This window comes from Heloderma suspectum, chromosome 5 (assembly GCF_057233095.1).
Source record: "Heloderma suspectum isolate Gila_16-S chromosome 5, 16-S_ref, whole genome shotgun sequence".
In the NCBI taxonomy this organism is placed as follows: Eukaryota; Metazoa; Chordata; class Lepidosauria; order Squamata; family Helodermatidae; genus Heloderma; species Heloderma suspectum.
The window spans coordinates 113,582,210-113,602,971 of record NC_139462.1 but is presented as its reverse complement, the minus strand read 5'-3'; the positions used below and the strand labels follow the sequence as shown (position 1 = coordinate 113,602,971).

Here is a 20,762-nt window from a genome sequence, read left to right as displayed (position 1 = left end):
AAAAGCCAACAGTGGGGTCCAATTGCAGTTCTTGAGGGAGCACTTTCCACAGTTTGTTATGGGTCACACAGGAGAAGGCCCTTTCACGCATGCCCGCTAAACGGCCCTCTGTGGGTAATGGGCCTCTCTTGCAGAACTTAATGCTCTGTCAGGTTCATACTGAGATAGTTGGTCCCTTAGACAGCCAGGCCCTGAGCTGTTTGGGGCTTTAAAGGTGAAAACCAACACATTGAATTTAGCTCAGAAAGCAACTGGCAAAGAAAAGGGGTGGGGCAGGTTTTTTCTACGACTTCAAAATTTCCAGAAATCTTACATCTCCAGGAAAGCAAATGGACAGAAAGGATAGGTGCATGTTGTCAGGGGCTGCAGAGGCGAGGACAGCTAATGTTCAAAAAAGGATCAGGAAGAAACGTTGTGGCCGCCCCATACCAATAGGGATGCACGAAAGTCACTTACCTGGTCTCGCAGCTTGCTTCGTGGTGGGGCGGAGGCGCTTCGCTGCTCCCCCCGAAGTTCAGGCCGGGGGGGGGAGGCTTCCCTCCTCGCCCGGCCGAAATTCAGGCCGGGGGGGAGGCTTCCCGCCTCGCCCGGCCGAAATTCAGGCCAGGGAGAAGCGCCCCGTCTCCCCGGCCGCAAACTTCAAAAGAAAAAAAAAAGAAAAAAACGCCCCTGTGATAGGCTATGTAACGATTAACGTAGCCTATCACGGCTAGATCTGCAAAGTCAGCCATGATAGGCTATGTTAATCGTCACGTAGCCTATCACGGGTGACTTTGAAAAAAAAAAGCGCATACGCAAATGGCGGCCCCCATAGGGAGCCGCCATTCGCGTTCCTTATTTGGTCCCTGTAGTCTACGTAAAGATTTACGTAGACTACGGCGAAAATAAGGGCAACGCTATTTGCGTTGCCCTTATTTTCGCCGTAGTCTACGTAAATCTTTACGTAGACTACAGGGACCAAATAAGGAACACGAATGGCGGCTCCCTATGGGGGCCGCCATTAGCTGTACGCGCTTTTTTTTTAAAGTCACCCGTGATAGGCTACGTGACGATTAACGTAGCCTATCACGGCTGACTTTGCAAATCTAGCCGTGATAGGCTACGTTAATCGTTACGTAGCCAATCACAGGGGCGGTTTGTTTTTTTTTACTTTTCTTGTAATGGCGGCAGCGGCAGCCGGTCAAAAGACCGGCTGCCGCCCCCGCCCCTGACGAAGACCTGCCGAACCGCCGCCGGGACCCGCTGCCAGGAGGGACATTCGTGAAAGGTAAGTCCCATCCCGGGGGGGGGGGGGCGCGGAGAATTTCTCCCCGAACAACCTTCGGAGGAGCGAATGTGTTGGCACTCAGCCCCCCGAAGTTTCGGGGAGAAATTCTCCCCCATCCCTACCAAGCCGTCTTACTCAGCAGCTGTTTCTGACTACTTAATTTAGCAGATTCTTACATCTGGTCAGGGTAGATCAGCTGCTGCTGGAGCAAATTGGGCATCTAGTGGGTCCTGTGCTATGAAGCTAGGCATACTGAAGAGACGGGCTGGGGTGGGGCAGCAGCAGCAACAGCTCCTCCTGCTTGCATCTCCTCTCTGAGAGCACAGGGTGAAAGGATGGTGAGCCACTCCATGAAAGCCTCTCCCGCTTGGTCAAGTGTACTAATAGCTGCCACCCCTTCCTCGGAACTCCACCCTGTGGGAGGTGAACTTCCGCCATCATGTTCTGTCAACATGTGAACCAAGCCAGAGATTGGTTCTGAATTCTGATTGGCCAGGAAAGTTGCACTTTACTGGCTATTCAGTAGTCTTTAAAGGTCAAAAAGTAACAGCAAACATCTGTGAAGAATGTAATAACTTAAGAACAATAAGAGAAGCCCTGCTGGATCAGGCCGAAGTCCTATCTAGCCCAGCATTCTGTTCACACAGTGGCCAACTGCATGCCCATGGGAAGCCCACAAGCAGGACGTGAGTGCAATAGCACCCTCCTGCTTATGTTCCCCAGTGACTGGTGTAAAGAGGCGCACTGCCTCTGACACTGGAGGTAATATATAGCCATCAAGACTATCACCATAGATTGCCTTATTCTCCATGAATTTGGCTAATCGCTTTTTAAAGCCATCCAAGCTGGTGGCCATCGCTACATCATGTGGAAGCAAATGCTATAGTTTAATTAGACACTATGTGAAGGACATCCTTTTAGCTGTCCTGAATCTCCCACCAATCAGCTTCATGGGATGACCTTGGGTTCTAGTATTATGACAGAGGGAGAAAAGCATGGCCTTATCCTCTTTCTCCACTCCATGCACAATTTTATACACTTTTATCATGTCTCCCCAAACTTGTCTTTTTTTTCCTAAGCTAAACTTTGCAGCCCAAACATTGTAACCTTTCCTCATAGGGGAGTTGCTCCAGTCCCTTGAGAACTCTTCTGCACCTTTTCCAGTTCTTCATTATATTTTTTGAGGTGTGGTGAGCAGAACCGTACACAGTATTCTAAGTGTGGTCACACTATAGATTTGTACAAGGGCAGTATGATATTGGCAGACTTGTGCCCTCCCATTTGCTGTGCCTCTGCCTAGCTTTCATTATCCAGTGCTGTTGGGCATTATGAGGTTCAGACAAAGAGCTTCATCACACAAGGCTAAAAATCCTGCAATTTACCAGGGCTTCTGCTTCTGGAATCTATGGGATTAGATCGGGTCCTTTCCGCATGGCTTTTTCAAAAAACCAAACTTCTTGATAAGGTCTATGTATTTCATTACAAAGCCACTAGGTGGTGCTGTTGTTTAATTTGCAATAAAGCAACTTTAAACAGTATACCCTCATTTACATCGACTCCATGGTGGGAGGAGGGAAAATGCTAGACTTTCGTCATCATGGAAAACCACGCAATAGAACTCACGAAGAGCGGGAGGTGCCCTGGAGGAGGCCTGCGTCGTGTACGGGACCCACAAACTTCTGTGAGTAAGCAATCTCCATAGCAGGATAAAAGCCCCGTGTAAAGGAGCCCCAAGAGTGCTGCGGGACAGCCACTTCCTATTCCTTCTGGTCACCCACTGACTTTCTATTCCAGTCAGAGGAGGGAACTGCAAGCATTTCAGCTAGGATATCAGCATCACAAACAAGAATCTTTCTGATCCTAGGGAACATGATCCTTGAGACCACCAGTCCAATGCCACTGCCTGCTCTAAAAGTCTAAAATCTGTTACACTCCCTCAGTCTGAGCAGCTTGTTGCAAAGGTAAACCAAGTGGGTTTCTGGACTGATTTGCTACCTCCTAAACTGTGGTAGACTGGACTTTACCAGCATTTGGCTCTGTATGCCTGAGTTACCATGGACCACAGACCCAACTGTAATTCTGGCAAAGCTCCAGGATCTCTACCAAAGGTCCCAGGTCATAGTCTGAAGGCACATGAGGCAGCCACCTTGCTGAAGCTAAGCTGGTCTGGGTTTGGTCAGTGCTTGGAGGGGAGACCACCGGAGAACCACATGTCACCACCTTGAGTTCCACAGTGGAAGAAAGATGGTAAAAATGTAATGAATAAATACTGAATAAATACCAAACAGGTTCCTGGAAGAATGAGAGTGCCATCTTGTTGAACCAATGCAATGGCTTTTTATAGACTGGAATGGTTAACTCCTGTCATATTTTTCTCTTGCCATTCAATCTCTTGTGCCTTCTACCTCTCCATTATCCTCTTTCTTCCAGTTTCCTACCAGATGCAGTAGTTTGTCACTTTCTAAGGTGAATAGCATTGTTAAATTCTGCCCATGTTCCTAATGTCTCTGCCCCTCCCACTCTTAATATCGGCAGATTTCATTAATCAGGCATTCCCTCCCTCTTCTAGAACGTTAATGAAGCTACTAAATAGGATCAGAAGTAATACCATTTTCTCTGTAACGCATTAACAGCTTCTCCCACCCACCCCAAAGTTGTTGTTTATCATCACCCTTCATTTCAGTCAGCAGGAGTGTTTATGTCCAATTTAAGCAATTTTTGCAAGACATTCCAATCAGTGTTTTCATAAAACCTGGCTGTATCATAGTGCTTACTTAACGCGTTCCAGTTCTGTCTTTTGTATTTGCGTAAGGAAGATAACATACCAGTCTCAATGATTTTGTTAGTACACAATATTAAGAGGCTCACTTCTTATGTCCACATTAATCAAGACACCAGTGGTGCATGTAAATCTCCTGTGAGAATTCTCTACCCCTTATGCAGTAGTTCTTCCCAACCCCCTATTTATTTTATTTACTTATGGAATTTCTTAATCGCCCATCTGGCCGGTCACCTGGCCACTCTGGGCGATGTACAGCAATACAACAGTTTTAAAACAATAAAATTCTACTTTAAAACATCATATTTCTAAAAATACCCTAACCCACCCCACCCTAAAGATTCTTAGCTAGAGCTCAAAAAGGCGACCTAGAAATATTTTAAATAAAATAATAAAACAGTTGGGAAAATGTATTTTCATCTATAGACATGAAAGCTATCTGAAGCAATTTCTGATTTACCAACAACTGACGTTATCAAGACTGATGTCTTCTCAGGTCAATATGTTGTGACATCTATGATGTTGGATTCGGAACAGGGAGGCCTGCGTTCAAATCTTGGCTCAGCCTTGATGTTCATATAGTGACTTTAGGCCATTTACTCTCTTTCTCTGCCTAACCTCTACCTCAGAGGATTGTTGTGGGAGGAAATGAGGAGAAAGTATGTATATCAACCCGAGCTCCATGAAAAAAGAATGGGATGTGAATGTAATAAATATGCATTGCAGAGCTGGGCGGGATTTGTCTGAGATAGATCCAGTTGCTGTACAACTTTTACAAAGATTCTTAAACTTTAACAATTGCTTACTGTAACCTTTTAGAAATAGTTTCGCTATATACATGCATGCACACACACATTTTGCACATTGAGGTCTGGCCAAAGCCAGATCCAGTGCCAACTCCAGTCATACGCATAATAACATGTTAGAGATTTACAACAATAGATCAACTCTCCTGGATGGATGTTTTCTAATTCAGAGGATCCATGTAAAGGAAAGCAATACAGCACAAGCCTGGGATTCATTTAATAGAGTTTGACTTTTTTCTTTTCCTTTTCCAAAGGTACATGTTGCCTGTGGCCCAATAAACATGAATATTGACCTTAGCATAAATCAATATGGGTGTGTTTTAATACTGTCAGAGGGGAAATGGTTCTTACAATGTCTGAACAATAAAGTTGCAATGGTGCCATCTAGTGTGATATGTTTAAATATATTTTAGCTACTGGAGGCCTTTGAGTTTCCTCTTGTATGTGGAAAGTATCTTTGTTCTTGGGCTGGAAGAAAGAGTGGGGACCAACAACGTTTTTAGCCTTGTTTTTTAATCAAAAGGTTTTGACTTCCCTTTTGAATGACTCGAGTGTACAGGAAGCATAAAGTCTCACCTTCATGTACCAGGCTGGAGCCATGAATGCTGATCTCTATTGCTGTAGTGAGGCCTGGCCCATGGGCAATCCAGGTTAAGTTAACTTGGGTGACGATCCAGCATGGGTGCTGGGAGAACTGCTGTTGTGCTGGAAGCCCTCTCTTTGAACAGCCCTGTGGCCCAGATTACACTGGTCTTCCGTCCCTGATATGGTACCTCACTATGCTCTCACAGAGCCTGGGTGCCTTAGTTAAAGCAAGATCAGTGTGTTACTCAACTAGCGCTAGACAACAGTGTTGTGGCTGCAGTATGATGGCCACTTCAAATCGATCCAGGTGGTGACTGTTTACAATGTAGTGGGCCATTTGTTTGGAACCGCTAGGTGACTTTCTCCATACTACTGCAAGCATTCCAGTTGAAAGGTTTGTCTTATCTTGGATCACCCCAACTTCCCAGGGAGTGGCTCCACACGAATGTGCTAAGACATCATGTAGACCAAGTTAAAGTGACCTCCACAGGGTGGTGGTAAAATAATGGAGTGCTGCAATATCACTTCTGCTGTGCTCTGTGGATTTTGGGATTATCTTTTATAGGGTTCCCAGCCGTTGTATGGATAGCTCATATTTTGGGGAGTCTATCCATAATAATAGGAAACATTTTGGATGGAATTTGTCCATGTTTTTGAGGGCATAATTGTGTGTCTGACAATGTTGCCCAGTGTTCAAAAATACACATTAGGGGTAGAAAGCTTCTGGAAGCAGCAAACAACACAAGCATGGTCCTCCCTGAAAACACAGCTAATAAGGACAGAAATGTAACAGTATCATTTAGTTCACTTTCTTTTCTATGTCGTGACCACGTGGTAGAGAAAGGGATGTGTTCCCCTCTTCTCCACTCTATATAATGCAGGAGTAGGGAGTTTGTGTCCCTCCAGATTTTTAGTTCTAACTACAATAGCCAATGGCAAAGGATGATGGGAGTAGTAGGCCAAAACATCTGGAGAGCCAGAAGTTGTCCACCCAGGGCAAGATCCAGGTTTTTGAGGGCCCATGGGCAAGACACCCTCTATGGACCCCTCCTTCACCGACTCTGCCTTCCCACTGTGACTAGCTGCTACTGCTCCTCATTGTCTTTCTCATTATTTGTACCGCTTGCTTGCTTGGCAGGTAGAGAGCCAGTGAGCAAGTAGGCAGTGGCATCTACTGGTCCTTCTTCTTACCATCATTGCTTTCTGGGCTAAAATGAGAGGCAGGTGAGTAAGCCCGTTGCAGTGGTGAAGAGGAGGAGCAACTCCAGGGGTCTCTTGTCAGTGTGCCCCTGCTAGGGTGTGGGCCTTTAGCAGCTGCCTGACCATACCTACCCTTGATGCTGGCCATGTGTCCATTCCTGATGTAATACAGGCCCATACATGTGGTCCCTCAAGTTATACAATTTTGTCCCATCAAAATAGTCTCTCCGTGTGTGTGTGGGGGGGGGGGGATTGGGCTCTTGTGAACAGGCCTTCAGATGGAGCACCTACATCAGAAATTACTGTAAATATACATGTCAGCTTTTCCACCATTCAGAGATAATTGCTGAACCAGGTCATAGTGCTGTTGCGATGAGAGATATACCTCTTAAACAGAAGCAGCAGGGATATAACAACCCTAGCATTAGCAGCTCTGTTTCACAACTCTGTATTTTATAATTGAAATGATTTGACTAAATGCCTGTAATTAGAATCTGGCTGTAATAATCATCTTGATCCTCTACTCCTTTTGCCCCATTGACATAATGACCAACTAGTCTGCCCACAATTTGCAAGATTAAAAGGTGGGAAGCCTCATCTTTTTTATGGGTTGCCATTCCGTGCAGCTCTATGCTGAATGGTTGTGTTTATTTTGGGGATTCTCTTGGACTGACTGTGTGGTGTTTCTTCTGTTGAAGTTTGGAGTTTTTGAAATAGGAGACATCCCATCATATTTGATGGGACTCTTTCCATTGGGGAGCTAAAAGGAAAAAATACCCTTCGAAGAAGGGATGTTGGGCAACCCTAGAGGCCTGCACCTTTTTCACAGGACAATATTCTTAGGATGTTCCCTGAAGGAGGAGTCATTATAGTTTGTTTGATCACCGTTCTCCTCCCTTTTTGGCAGGAGTGGAGAAGGTTGAACACTGCCCTCTGAACCTGGGGCATTCAGGTTATGAATGAAGCAAGATTTATTCCCAAGGGCTAAAGCTCCTGTTTCAATTCTTCTTTCCTGTCTGACTGACACAAAATCTACTTGGAGCAAAAGGAGGAGCAAAACAGGAAGTTCTCGCTGACTGACTGTCTGAGTGGTTGTCCTAGTACCATGGCCGCAGCTGTCTCTGACAACACCAATGCCACCCACTCCTCTCCTGCAGTCTGCAACTGGAATCCAGAAAATGCTTATTTCCCAGGACAGTTTGCGTGGGGTGCAGCAACAGCAGCATACCAGATTGAAGGTATTTGATTTTATAAAATACATTTTCAGCTGGAATTTGTGGTAGAGGGTTAAAATAGGTCGTTTAAAATGGATTGGCTGAAATAATGGTTTATCCGTCATACATAGGGAGAAGATGGTACTTGATCTGGAGTTTCATTACTGCCCATAGCTGTTAAGTCTTACGTTGTTCTAGAAGAGATCTCCACAGTTACTTTTCTCTTCCCTCTGGCAGCAGCATAACACAAGAACCTACTTCAAAATACCCAGTGGGAATGAATTCCTCTAGGTCTCAACTGCAGACAAAGACCGAACAAAATGTGAGCTGATTACACTCCTTTGTAATCTAAGATTATATTTTTAGGTGTACATGTAAGATGTTTGTATTTATTTATCTAGACAATTATACCCATCCTTTCCACAACAAAATCAAACTCAAGGTGACTTACAGATAAAAATATAAATCAGGGAACTGTAATTGGGTGCTTTGTATACACTTTGCCTGCTTGGTTTGTCTTGGAGTAATGAGTCAAGTGGACCAAAAAGTGTGTCCCTGAGCGCTTTCCAGTCCTGTACGTTGCAGGGGAACATGTTGATTGAAGGGAATAGCAGAAAGAAACACCTGAAATTGAATGTGGTTTCCAGATCCTAGTGTCTCATGCTGTTCATTGTTCAAGAGCTGCAGGTAGAGCCTGCATAAGTAGTTAGGATTTGTACAGCTCTGCGACCCCAAATAAGTCTTTGGCCACCCCAAGTCATTGATCTGTGCCAGCTGTAGACCATGCCCTGTGAGTTGCCCTCAAAGTGTGGCAGTCCAGGACTTTTTTTTTTTTACTCATATTGCTCTCAAGTGGATTTCCCCCCACCCCACCTCAGAATAACATTGAGAGATCACCTACAAATTTAGAAATAGACTCTCACTCACTCACACACACTCTCACAACTCAATCAAACAGCAATCTTAGAGACACCCAGAATCATACATAATGAATCAGACTACCTATGGCTTTAACATATGCAGTGATGAAGTGGTAAAACCAGCTTGGAAGAAGGCTTGCAAGGTTTTGAAGTGAACAGGTTTGGGTGGAGAGAATGGAACTTGAGAATGGAGCTTAGGAGTGCCAGTTCCATTCAGGTTATTTCACTGAAAGATACAGCTCTTAGTAGAGCAAGCATTTCTCTGCAGTTACATGTTGACTCAGCTTGACTTGTGCTTGTAAGCATCTGCCTACTGATAGCTACTTGGTGGACACCTGACTGTTTCTAGGCGATTGCTCTTTTCTTTCTAGGAAGGCTATCCAATGTGTCGCCAGCGAAGTGGCTCTCAAATGTGCAGTTATTTTCAGGTGGCAGAAGCCCTAGCTTAATGCTTTCTGCTTAAGGTGCAGTACAGTTGACAATGTGCCTCCTGCATATCCTTTCACTCCCGTGCTAGTTTTTGGCCTGGTTCTCACATAATGACAACCCAGAGTATGAGTTGAGTATAAGTTGTTGTTGAATCCTGGATTGTCGTTTCGTGTGAACCTTGCACTATGGTTTAACTGTGGGTTGTTACCCACAAACAACCCAGAAAGAGAACCCATGGTTTGCTCTTGGGTTGTGAACTCTGGGTTGTTCCTGGTTAACAACCCATAGTTAAACCACAGTGCAGGGTTTGCGTGTAACAACAATTCACGCTATTCTGAATCTGATACACAATACAACCCATACTCTGGGTTGTCGCTATGTGCAAACCAGGTCCTTATCTCCTGCTCTTGGTTTTGTCTCTCTTTTTACACATGCTCTAAAGTAAATTTATTTGCAGACTGAAGACATAGCATGAGCTATGTCAAATATCAACTAATGGTGCTAGACATTAAATTCCCAGTTAGAATCTTCCCTCGGAGTTATTATAATAAAAAAGCAGGAAAGTACAATAAAAATTAAGGAGTAGAGAGTTAAACAAGAGGTGTATGTTTTGCTCTGGTTTTCAGCGGAGGCGATGCACTCAGCATTATACAATCAGCATAATCAAGTGATAAAGTTGCACCTGGACTGTAGCGGTTCAGATTGCAGCAGCAGGGGTGCGGGGTGTATGTGTACTCTGCCACAGACAGAAAAGAACTTTTCCTGAACGTAGACAGTTAGGTGCTGGGGAGAGAGAAGTTGCTGAAGTTTGTAATGACCTGGTCTGGAATATGAATTTGTACAACTTGTAACACTTGGCTTTATTACGAGTTGAACATAATTTTCCCCAGAACGTCTTCTCCGGCTTTAATGTAAGGTGAGATTCTACACATGTGCAGTTAGCATTCAGGCTGAGCAGGCCTCCTTGTAGGTGCATGGGCAAACTTTTTTTAAATAAAAAACTTCTTACTCCTGATGAAACTCTAATTGATTGCTGTGCACTAAGTAGCCATCCAAGCAAGCAGCCATTTCTATGGGGAGTTGTTCAGTCGTTCAGTTGTGTCTGACTCTTCGTGACCCCATGGACCATAGCACGCCAGGCCTTCCTGTCCTCCGCTCTCTCCTGGAGCGTGCGCAAGTCCATATTCATTGCATCGTTGATGCTATCTAGCGATGTCATCCTCTGCCGTCCCCTTCTCCATTTGCCTTCAGTCTTTCCCAGCATCAGGGTCTTTTCCAGAGAGTTTTCTCTTCGCATTAGGTGGCCAAAATATTTGAGCTTCAGCTTCAGTATCTGTCCTTCCAATGAGCACTCAGGGTTGATTTCCTTTAGGATTGACTGATTTGACCTCCTTGCAGTCCAGGGAACTCATAAGAGTCTTCTCCAGCACCAGAGTTCGAAAGCATCAATTCTTTGGCGCTCAGCCTTCCTTATAGTCCAGCTCTCACAGCCATACGTTACTACTGGGAAAACCATAGCTTTGATTAGATGGACCTTTGTCGGCAAGGTGATGTCCCTGCTTCTTACAATGCTGTCTAGGTTTGCCATAGCTTTCCTCCCAAGGAGCAAGCGTCTTTTAATGTCATGGCTACAGTCACCATCTGTGGTGATCTTGGAGCCCAAGAAAATAAAATCTGTCACTGCTGCCATTTCTTCCCCTTCTATATGCCAGTAAGTGATGGGGCCAGATGCCATGATCTTAGTTTTTTTACTGTTGAGTTTCAAACCAGCTTTTGTACTCTCCTCTTTCACCTTCAACAAGAGGCTCTTTAGATCCTCTTCGCTTTCTGCCATTAGGGTGGTATCGTCTACGTATCGGAGGTTGTTGATAATTCTCCCGGCAATCTTAATTCCGACCTGTGATTCATCCAACCCGGCGTTTCTCATGATGTACTCTGCATATAAATTAAATAAGCAGGGTGACAATATGCAGCCTTGTCGTACTCCTTTCCCAATTTGGAACCAATAAGTTGTTCCATGTCCAGTTCTTACTGTTGCTTCTTGATCCTCGTACAGGTTTCTCAGGAGACAGGTAAGGTGGTCTGGTACTCCCATCACTTTAAGAATTTCCCACAGTTTGTTGTGATCCACACAATCAAAGGCTTTAGCATAGTCAATGAAGCAGAAATAGCCGTTTTTCTGGAATTCTCTTGCTTTCGCCATGATCCAGCGAATGTTGGCGATTTGATCTCTAGTTCCTCTGCCTCTTCGAAACCCAGCTTGTACTTCCGGTAGTTCTCGGTTCGCATACTGCTGAAGCCCAGCTTGTAGGATTTTGAGCATAACCTTGCTGGCATGTGAAATGAGCGCAATTGTGCGGTAGTTTGAACACTCTTTGGCGTTGCCCTTCTTTGGAATTGGAATGTAAACTGACCTTTTCCAGTCTTGTGGCCACTGTTGAGTGTTCCAAATTTGTTGGCATATTGAGTGCAGCACTTTAACAGCATCATCTTTTAGGATTTTAAATAGCTCAGCTGGAAGACTGTCATCTCCACTAGCTTTGTTGTTACTAATGCTTCCTAAGGCCCACTTGACTTCACTCTCGAGGATGTCCAGCTCAAGTTCAGTGACCGGACTATCATGACTATCAGGGACATTAAGATCTTTCCTGTATAGTTCTTTTGTGTATTCTTTCTACCTCTTCTTAATCTCATCTGCTTCTGTTAGGTCCCTGCCTTCTTTGTCCTTTATCATGCCCGTCTGTGCACAAAACTTTCCCTTGAGATCTCCGATTTTCTTGAAAAGATCTCTAGTCTTTCCCATTCTATTGCTTTCCTCGATTTCTTTGCATTGTTCATTTAAGAAGGTCTTCTTGTCTCTCCTTGCTATTCTCTGGAACTCTGCATTCAGTTGGATATATCTTCCCCTTTCTCCTTTGCTTTTCGCTTCCCTTCTCTCCTCAGCTTCCTGTAAAGCCTCATCAGACAGCCACTTTGCTTTCTGGCATTTCTTTTTCTTTGGGATGGATGTCGTTGCCGCCTCCTGAAAAATGTGAAGGACCTCCATCCATAGTTCCTCAGGCACTCTGTCTATCAGGTCTAATCCCTGAAATCTTTTCCTCACCTCCACTGTATATTCATAAGATTTAGGTCATACCTGAATGGTTTAGTGGTTTTCCCTACGTTCTTCAATTTCAGCCGAAATTTTGCAAGAAGAAGCTCATGATCTGAGCCACAGTCAGCTCCCAGTCTTGTTTTGACAGACTGCATAGAGCTTCTCCATCTTTGGCTGCAAAGGACATAATCAATCTGATTTCGATATTGACCATCTGGTGATGTCCATGTGTAGAGTCACCTCTTGTGCTGTTGGAAAAGAGTGTTTGCTATGATCAGTGTGTTCTCGTGACAAAACTCTATTAGCCTTTGTCCTGCTTCATTTTGTACACCAAGGCCATGTTTGCCTGTTATCCCAATGATTTCTTGACTTCCTACTTTAGCATTCTAATCCCCTATGATGAAAAGGACATCTTTTTTTGGTGTTAGTTCTAGAAGGTGTTGTAGGTCTTCATAGAACCGATCAACCTCAGCTTTTTCAGCCTCAGTGGTTGGGGCATAGACGTACTGTGATGTTGAATGGTTTGCCTTGGATTCATACTGAGATCATTCTATAGTTTTTGAGATTGTACCCCAGTACTGCTTTTCCCACCCTTTTGTTGACTATGAGTGCTACTCCATTTCTTCTAAGGGATTCTTGCCCACAATAGTAGATATGATGGTCACCTGAATTAAATTCGCCCATGCCTGTCCATTTGAGTTCGCTGATTCCCAAGATGTCGATGTTCAATCTTGCCATCTCATGTTTGACCACCTCCAGCTTACCTTGATTCATTGATCTGACATTCCAGGTTCCTAAACAATATTGTTCTTTACAGCATTGGATTTTCTTTTCACCACCAGGCACATCCACAGCTGAGTGCCTTTTCTCAATTTGGGCCAATTTTCATTATTTCGTGCAACAAAAAATTATGTGGTTGCCTAGACTTAAAGCCCTCTCTTGTTCCCAGGTGTGCTTGTTCCCACTCTACCACTACTATTGGGTGGCTTAGATTTTCCTTTTACCAGCAAGGCTGGTCACGCAGGAACGTTTCCACAAGACCAAGGAAGGTGGAAACCAACAGGGAGCTGATCTACACGAGGTGTTGCATCAACAATGGCCAGGCATCAACTGAGGATCTTTATAGCTGCCCTCACTTCCTCAATCCCTACCTGGAGAATCAGCAGGGCTTGAAGCCAGAGCTTTTACGAGTTCTGGTTTTCTCCTCCCAAGTACGGCTCGCAGAAGAGAGGCCTTGTGCTGCCAAAGAGGCACTGCACTTTCTGGGCCTCCATTCAGACCTGCCACCATCTCTACCTCTGGGCTCCTGGCAGTGATATTGGAGTATCAGAAGCTGGGGGGTGGGGCCAGTCATGGGTGTGTTGGTTTCCCTGGATCTGTAGGGGCACGGCAGTGGGGCACTTTCCTGGATGGTAACCTTGGGGAGATTGTCCATCTGGGCTGATGCCCCAGGTGCCTCAGATATGTTAGGGCCAGCAGTGGGGTCCTCTTCCCCTGAAAAGACCTCGTCGGTCTGGTTCTGCTCCCTGAGGCAGCTGTAGGTACAAACTTCAGTGTTTTCACTCGCCATGTCAAATAAGCCGCCGCTGTTGGAGCATAACAAATGGTGCCTTCTCCTAGCCTTTGGGTTGCAGGGGTGGGTGGGGATCATCCCAGCAGTTGCACAGTGTTCCCTGCACTCTCGCTAGGTTGGGAGGAAGGCCGGCTGTGTTGCTGAGGCGATTGGAAGGCCTCTGCCGCACGGGAACATAAAAGGATGTGGGGGGCCTTCCTAGGCTGCCACTAAGCAGAGACCCCAGGAGAACCTCAGTGAGCTGTGTCCAGATAGGTAAGCCCCCTGGCTCCCTTTCCATGGGAACGCAACCCATCTGGCTGCTGAGGTGTCCAGTGTGCCCTGTGGTCAAATGGTAGCCGAGGCCAGATGAGCAGCGCCTGCCCTTCCTTTCCCATGGCAAAGGGAAGTTGGGGGTGGGGGCTTCCTTGGCTGCCATTCAGCCAAAGCTCCCAAATTAGCAAGAGGAGTAGTAGGCAAGCACATTTTTGGCTTGGCAACCAAGGCTAGTCAAAAATTATGGAACCCTACGTACATTGCATAGTCCAGGAAAAGTGTTATGCCATCAGCAGAATCAAATGGTAAATTTGTTTAGGTGTTTGTTTTAAATAAACATTTGCCTTTTACTTTGTCTCTGCATTGCCTAGACACAGGTAAGAGTTTGTACCTCTACATCCCTTTCTCTCAGTTGGGCATCTACCCCGTATGGGAGGACTTGTGTAGTAGTGAAGCACTGCCCGCCAAAGTAAACCCATCAGAAGGATTAATGCTCCTTATCGTTGTCTGTGTGTCTGATGAAGTTGTTAAATACAGCAATTGGTTCACTATTAACTGAGTAACTGGGAGTCAGAAAATCCTCCTCAGCAGTTATATATTCTGTGTTTGAACTGGGGGCAAAGTCCTATTTATTTTGTGTTGCTTCTGATTATGAGAAAATATATCAAAATGATGGCGGGAATTCTCATCAGGGCTTCAGTGAAAGAAGTCCTCTGTCCAGTTATGTCAGTTGCCTTGCACCTCTGAAAGACCTAATGCTAGAGAACATGGTACTTTTGCTAGTTTACCAGAATATAAGTTATTTGTTCTCTTCAACAAAAAAGGGTTAAAGGGCCATCCCCATTGTGCTAGGTACGCGCAAAAGGCAGTTGCCAAAGTCTTATGACCTGGGGATATGAAGACTCAAAAGTCCATTACATCAACAGAGTTCAACTTTCTGCGATAAAACTGTAAACAAATGTATTCTAGATTGTGTTTGCTTTACACCAAGCTTAAAACTGTAATTTGCATGGAGAAGCAGAAAAACAACTAATACATGGATAAGTAGCAATAATTTTGATGCACACTTATGGGCTGATCTGTGCAACCCCCCCACAATCAGCTTGGGAACAGCTGGGCTCATGCAGAGCCATGGCTTACTCAGGTGGACCAGAATTTCCCTGTTAGTGGTGTAAGTGCAAACCAGCCTTCTCCAACCTGGTGCACTCCAGATTTGATGGACTACAACTTCCCACCCTCCCCAGCCAACATGGTCATTGGATATGCTGGCTGGGGATGGTGGTGGCTTGTTGTCCAATACATCGGGAGGGCGCAGGTTGGGGAAGGCTGATGTAAGGTCTCCCCACTCCCCTGTGCAATGTGCAAATCTCAACATGGAAATCAAAACATGGAAATCAGCTCACCTATGGGTTGTTATTCTTGTTATGGAGCCTACGTAATGCTGTGCTTATTTCAGTGGGTTTTTAAGCAATTCATTTGTCTTCTTTTTGCTGAACGTATGGATGGATCTGAAGAAATGTCAAGATCTTCAAAGCATTCTCTGTTTCAGACCTTCACGCTGCCTGTGGAAGAACCTTTAAGATGAACATTTGTACAATAATAATCTCAGGGAGCTGTTGCATAGTCTGAAACTCGTCAGATGTTTCTGACAGATTGCTTGCCGTGGGGAAACCTGACTGCGCATATGTCAACTGAGCATTAAAGAGGGGTTAAATCACAGGCTTGGTCCTTTTCACCAGCATGTTCATCATGTATTGATTACAGCACCAAGTGGCGACTCGCATGTGTGAATGTGCTAACACAGACCAAGCACTGTAGATGGAACTTCTGCATCATCTCGTTTAGCCTTGTACACAGTGCTTTTCAATGGAGGCAGTTCATCCATTTAGCTGTGAATCGTAATGTTCAGCAAGCGGTGCATATGCATGTACAAGCCATCCTCCAGAGCTCAGAAGGTCTCCTGCAGTGGCAGGATCCCCTAGGAACATTGAGCAGACCAGGGCCCCTCCTGTGCATCTGCTCCTGATAGACACTGCGCTTGCCATCATGTATATGTTGCTGTGTTTCTATTTGTAGCAGCCATTTTACCATGGCACATGCATAGGATCATAAGTGAATACGGGGGAGCAAGAGGGCAACATGGTGGCCATTGTGTATTACCTAGCAGGGAGAACACGCCTAGACCCCAGATCAAAATCAGTCAACTGTTTTGGCCCATTATATCAAGGGTAGAAGCCTGCAATCAAAGCTACATCTAGTAATTTCTAAGCGGTATGTGATTTCTCATTTCCGTGGCTCCTGGCTTTGTTCTGGCCAATTCTCTCTCTGTTTTCCTTTTCCTCTCGCACTCCCACCCTTTCTCTCCCATTCCTTTCATTCCTCTGGACCACGCCCTCTGCCATGTTGCGACTATCAGTCACCCCTACTTCTCTTGACCTTCTGCCTCTTCAGCCTGTTGGCTTGTACTTATCTAGGCCCTTCTTCCTGCCTTTTCTCTCTGGCTCCTAGGATCCGACCAGCTAAGCTAGTGGCAGAGCCTGAGCAGTGTCATTAGGACAGCTCAGCCAATCACTACCAGAACCATCATCAGCATCACACATCCTCTAATGCAAGGATGGGTAGAACTCAGGCTGGTCAGATCAGCTTCGTTTTGTTTTTAGTAGAACCCTAAGATCTACCAATCAGAGCCAGGTAAAAAGACTTAGAATTAAAGAACTGGCTACCTCTGAGCCTAGGAATTTGTTTTCTGTACCAAAATTTAACTGAGCTTATAGTCCTTTCACACAAAAGTCAACTCCTGGTTACTTCAAACGTTATTCATTTCAGCAGTCTGATTTAGGTAGAAAACATCATATTGTTGTTGCTACTGTTAAACAATTGGAAATCAGAAACCCTTGGTGATCTAGTACAAAACACCCAGAGATCTACCAATAGATCCTGACTTACCTTCTTCCCACCTCTGCTTTAATGCATCACAATACAGTTTCTGACAGCAGAATGCAAATGGTTCCTATTATGTTCAGAAACTGAGCCAAGAACCTTAAAAATAGGAATAACATAGGAACCTACCTCATTGGTCCATTTCTTTCAGTACTGTCTATACCAGGCATAGTATATTCTTCCCCTGATCCCAGCCCCTTTGCCAAGAGCAAAAAAAAATACCTCTCTCCTGTCAACAGCTGATCTCAGTGCTTAGCAGGAGAAAGCACTTGCTTTTCCTTGCAGGGCGATGGCAGGGGCAGGAAGCTGCTGGGTGACTCTGTCCTGTTTCCTTCTGAGCCTTGTCCTGCAGAGGTTTGTCCTGCTTACTTCTGAGTAGTCATGCAAATATGCTGAGGCTTACCCTGCGTACTTCAAGGAGTCATGATGCTCATGCTTACTTCTAAATGGAAATGCTGTTTGACAGTGCTGCTGAGTGATTCAATGCTGCTTCCCTCTGATTCTTGTCCTGCAGAGGCTTGTCCTTCTTACTTGTGAATAAACATGCAGAGGCTTGTCCTGCATTCTTCCAAATGGACATGCTACTCATGCTTACTGCTGAATAGACATGCAGAGGTTTGGCATATGGGATGCTTATTGAAAGTGCTGCTGAGTAATTCTTTCCTGCTTACTTCTGAATAGACATGCCTCCTACTATAAATCTTTCCATGGGAAGACACCGGATCTTTAATAGATGTCAAAGTTGATGTTTTTCCAAAATCCCACTTTTTCTTGTGGCCCCACCTACTTTTGCCTTTGGCCTTGCCCACCATCGGAATGTGGCCGCTGAGAATTTCTCTGATATGCGATCCAGGTCTCGGGCAGAAAAAAGGTTCCTTACCTCTTGTCTATACTGTCAGCAGCTCTCAGGATTTCAGACAGGGCTCTTTCCCAGCCCTGCTAGGTGGTGCCAGGGATTCATCCATGCAACCTTTTGCATGCAAAGCATATACGGTTTCCACAGTACAGTATAGAGCTGGACAGATGCATTGTCAGAAGGATGCAAGTGATTCATGGCATGTTCAGAATCTGGGCCTAGTATTTTTTAAATGATTCATGCTGCTAAAAACCACCCTATTTCAAATTGTTAAAAATTTTTATTGTTCCACAGAATAGCAAAAGTTTGAAGAGTTAAATCTTTCCATGAGAAGAAATTGAATCTTTAATTGATGTCAAAGTTGATGTGATAGAAAACTTTTCCTGCTCTGAGGAGCTGACGAAAATACGATTGTCTTGAGTCACTGAACCACAGGAAAAATGTGAACCTTGAGGGACACTGAAAGCACTTTGATCTAATAATTGACCTACTTTGAAGGTTGTCCCACATTAAAGTTCAATTTGCCAAATAACCCTGCATAGATATATTGGTGCACTCGAGCTATGACAAAATTCTGTAAAGAACATGAGACGTGACTGAAAGCCCAGTTGTGGAAGGGATATTACATATTCTAGGAATGCTTTAAGTGTCTGCAATATACTTAACCTTGCATTAAACTTAGATTTAATAAGACAGATGTGTATTAAAGTACTGAATATACTTCAGGGAGCAATTTGGCATCAGCAGGGGATGGGCTGGATGACCTCCTAATAGGTCTTTTCCATCTTTAATTTCTATTATACTAATTGATTATTAAAACTCTTTTTATTGAGGGCTGGTGCATAACTATTACATAGATATTAATCTTGCAGTCTAGCTGATATATAATTTATAGACGTTCTAAGCCATAATGTCCCTTTAATTTTTGAGATGGGAAATTCTGAAAAATGTTTCCTGTTATAAAGACTGGAAGATTTTTGCCCACTTTGATTTCTGTGATCAGAGTATAATATTCAGTGCTAGAAATTAGCAAAGTTTAAATACATCTGTGGTCAAATGTGGTAAAACACACACACATCAAACAAACCCACACAATCATACTGTAGGCTGCAATTTGCCATCTTCTACCTCTTTACTCTGAAGTGTTCCCATTGGAGTCATTGTGATTATTCCTGTAGTAAGTAGTTTGAGGGCTGCTATTTGTTATTTAGTAACAATAACAAAATGCTTTTGTTTTCTCATCTCCATGCCTGGCAGAATTTAGATTGTAAGCTCTTTGACGCAGAGACCTGTATTTTTCATGATAGCCAAGAGGGTGATCCTTCAAGGCTGGAAAGAAAAATCCACCCTATCCATAATAAACTGGACAGAAAGCCTTATATCTCCGGCAACTTATGAAAAACCATACTATTACCGACAGCTGTGTTCTGACAAACACATGAACATTTGGTCGGCATATTTAGAATTATATGTGTAATCGAAACTAACACAGAGCAAAACACAGGTTGACATATGATGGGTTTGGGGTTGTTTTATTTTGGTTTGTTTTTAAATTACTAAAGTTCTTCTGGTTGCTGTCTTATGGTGTTATGGATCCTATGCTCATTTGGTTTTGTTTTAAAATTGAATATATAAAAAAGATGTAGTCTGGTATCTTGTATCAAGCCTGCAGTTTTCATCACAGGTCTGGAACCACCACCAGGATCTGCAGAGTATATACTTCCCTGCATGTGGCTTGCTGTTAAATCCAACTAGCTAGTCAGAAGATCCTGCCATGAGGATTAAAGTAGTTCTAGCTGAATTACTTTGTAATGTGAATGTAAAACTATATTGGCCAGAAGGCTCATTTACATTACAAATGCCTCCCTTCTGCTTTTTCTTTTTCATTTACAATAATCAAACATTCATACTAATAGGGGGTGAGAGACTCAAAGGTGATTTAAGCCCCACTGATGAAAATTCTCTAAGGGCATACCTATACTGAGACGACATTGGTTTAACAGTTTTGTCTCTCCAGAATACCCTGGGACCTGTAGTTCTGGGGGCAAGGTAGGGAGGCTAGGGATTTCTGACATAATTCTCATATCTCTCACCAAACTGTAGATTTCAGGAGTTTGGGGGAGAAGCTGAGGTAGTTAAACTGGTATAAAAAAAATGATACATTTTTTTTAATGGCTGATATGCCTTAAGAGTGTAAGGTAAGAACCAGGACACTGTGAGGTCACTTGGTAGCCTTAGGCAAACCACTGTCTTCTGTCAGTCTCTTATCTGTCATATTAGGCTAATAAAGCCAGCCCTACCATTGTGGGCGGTTATAGGAACCACTGAGGTTGTGTGTGTGAATCGCTTGAAACTGTTTCATGAATGCTTGTTCTCATTATTGTTGTCTTCAAAGGAAAACGAAGTTGTCACAATGTTTGTGCCCCAAATGCAGTATGGGTAAGGGCTATACTATGAATGCATATGCAGTCTACAGGAGGGGAATAAATATTTCTGGATCGATCATTTTTTACCACGAATAAAACTATTAATCATTTATCCATGGCCTTGATCCCTCCATCTCTCTGCTCTTACATCACAAAAGATCCTTGCCTGTGACCTTTTGCCTATCCAGCTTCACCCACCGTAGCAGGCCAACTGTCTTCTGTTCCCTTAAGTGACTCCACCCTTGCTCCTGGAATGGTCTCTCCAAACACCTGTGTGATGCCACCTCTCTTCTTCAAATCCCTCCTCAAAACCCATCTTTTCCATGAAACCTTTGGAACAAGCTCTAGTCTCTATGCCCTAAACAGACTTTACTTTAAATATGTATCTAGCAGCTACGTCTTTCTCCCCCCACCCCTG

At 44.2% G+C, this 20,762-nt stretch overlaps 1 protein-coding gene across 7 annotated transcripts in view; it reads left to right on the top strand.

Annotated features, from left to right (window-relative positions):
* The window catches only part of LOC146344277 (cytosolic beta-glucosidase-like), a 115,920-nt gene that overhangs the window by 46,090 nt on the left and 49,068 nt on the right, over window positions 1-20,762 (top strand). For 2 of the 7 annotated variants that reach the window (XM_084857026.1, XM_084857029.1), the window contains one exon: window positions 7,680-7,875. In XM_084857026.1, coding sequence (XP_084713152.1) covers window positions 7,743-7,875 — 133 coding nt within the window. In that variant the 5' untranslated portion in view covers window positions 7,680-7,742. Of the gene's footprint in view, window positions 1-6,575; window positions 6,662-7,544; window positions 7,876-20,762 lie in introns of all 7 variants that reach the window. The other 5 variants (XM_084857024.1, XM_084857028.1, XM_084857027.1 and 2 more) reach the window with 3 other exon arrangements.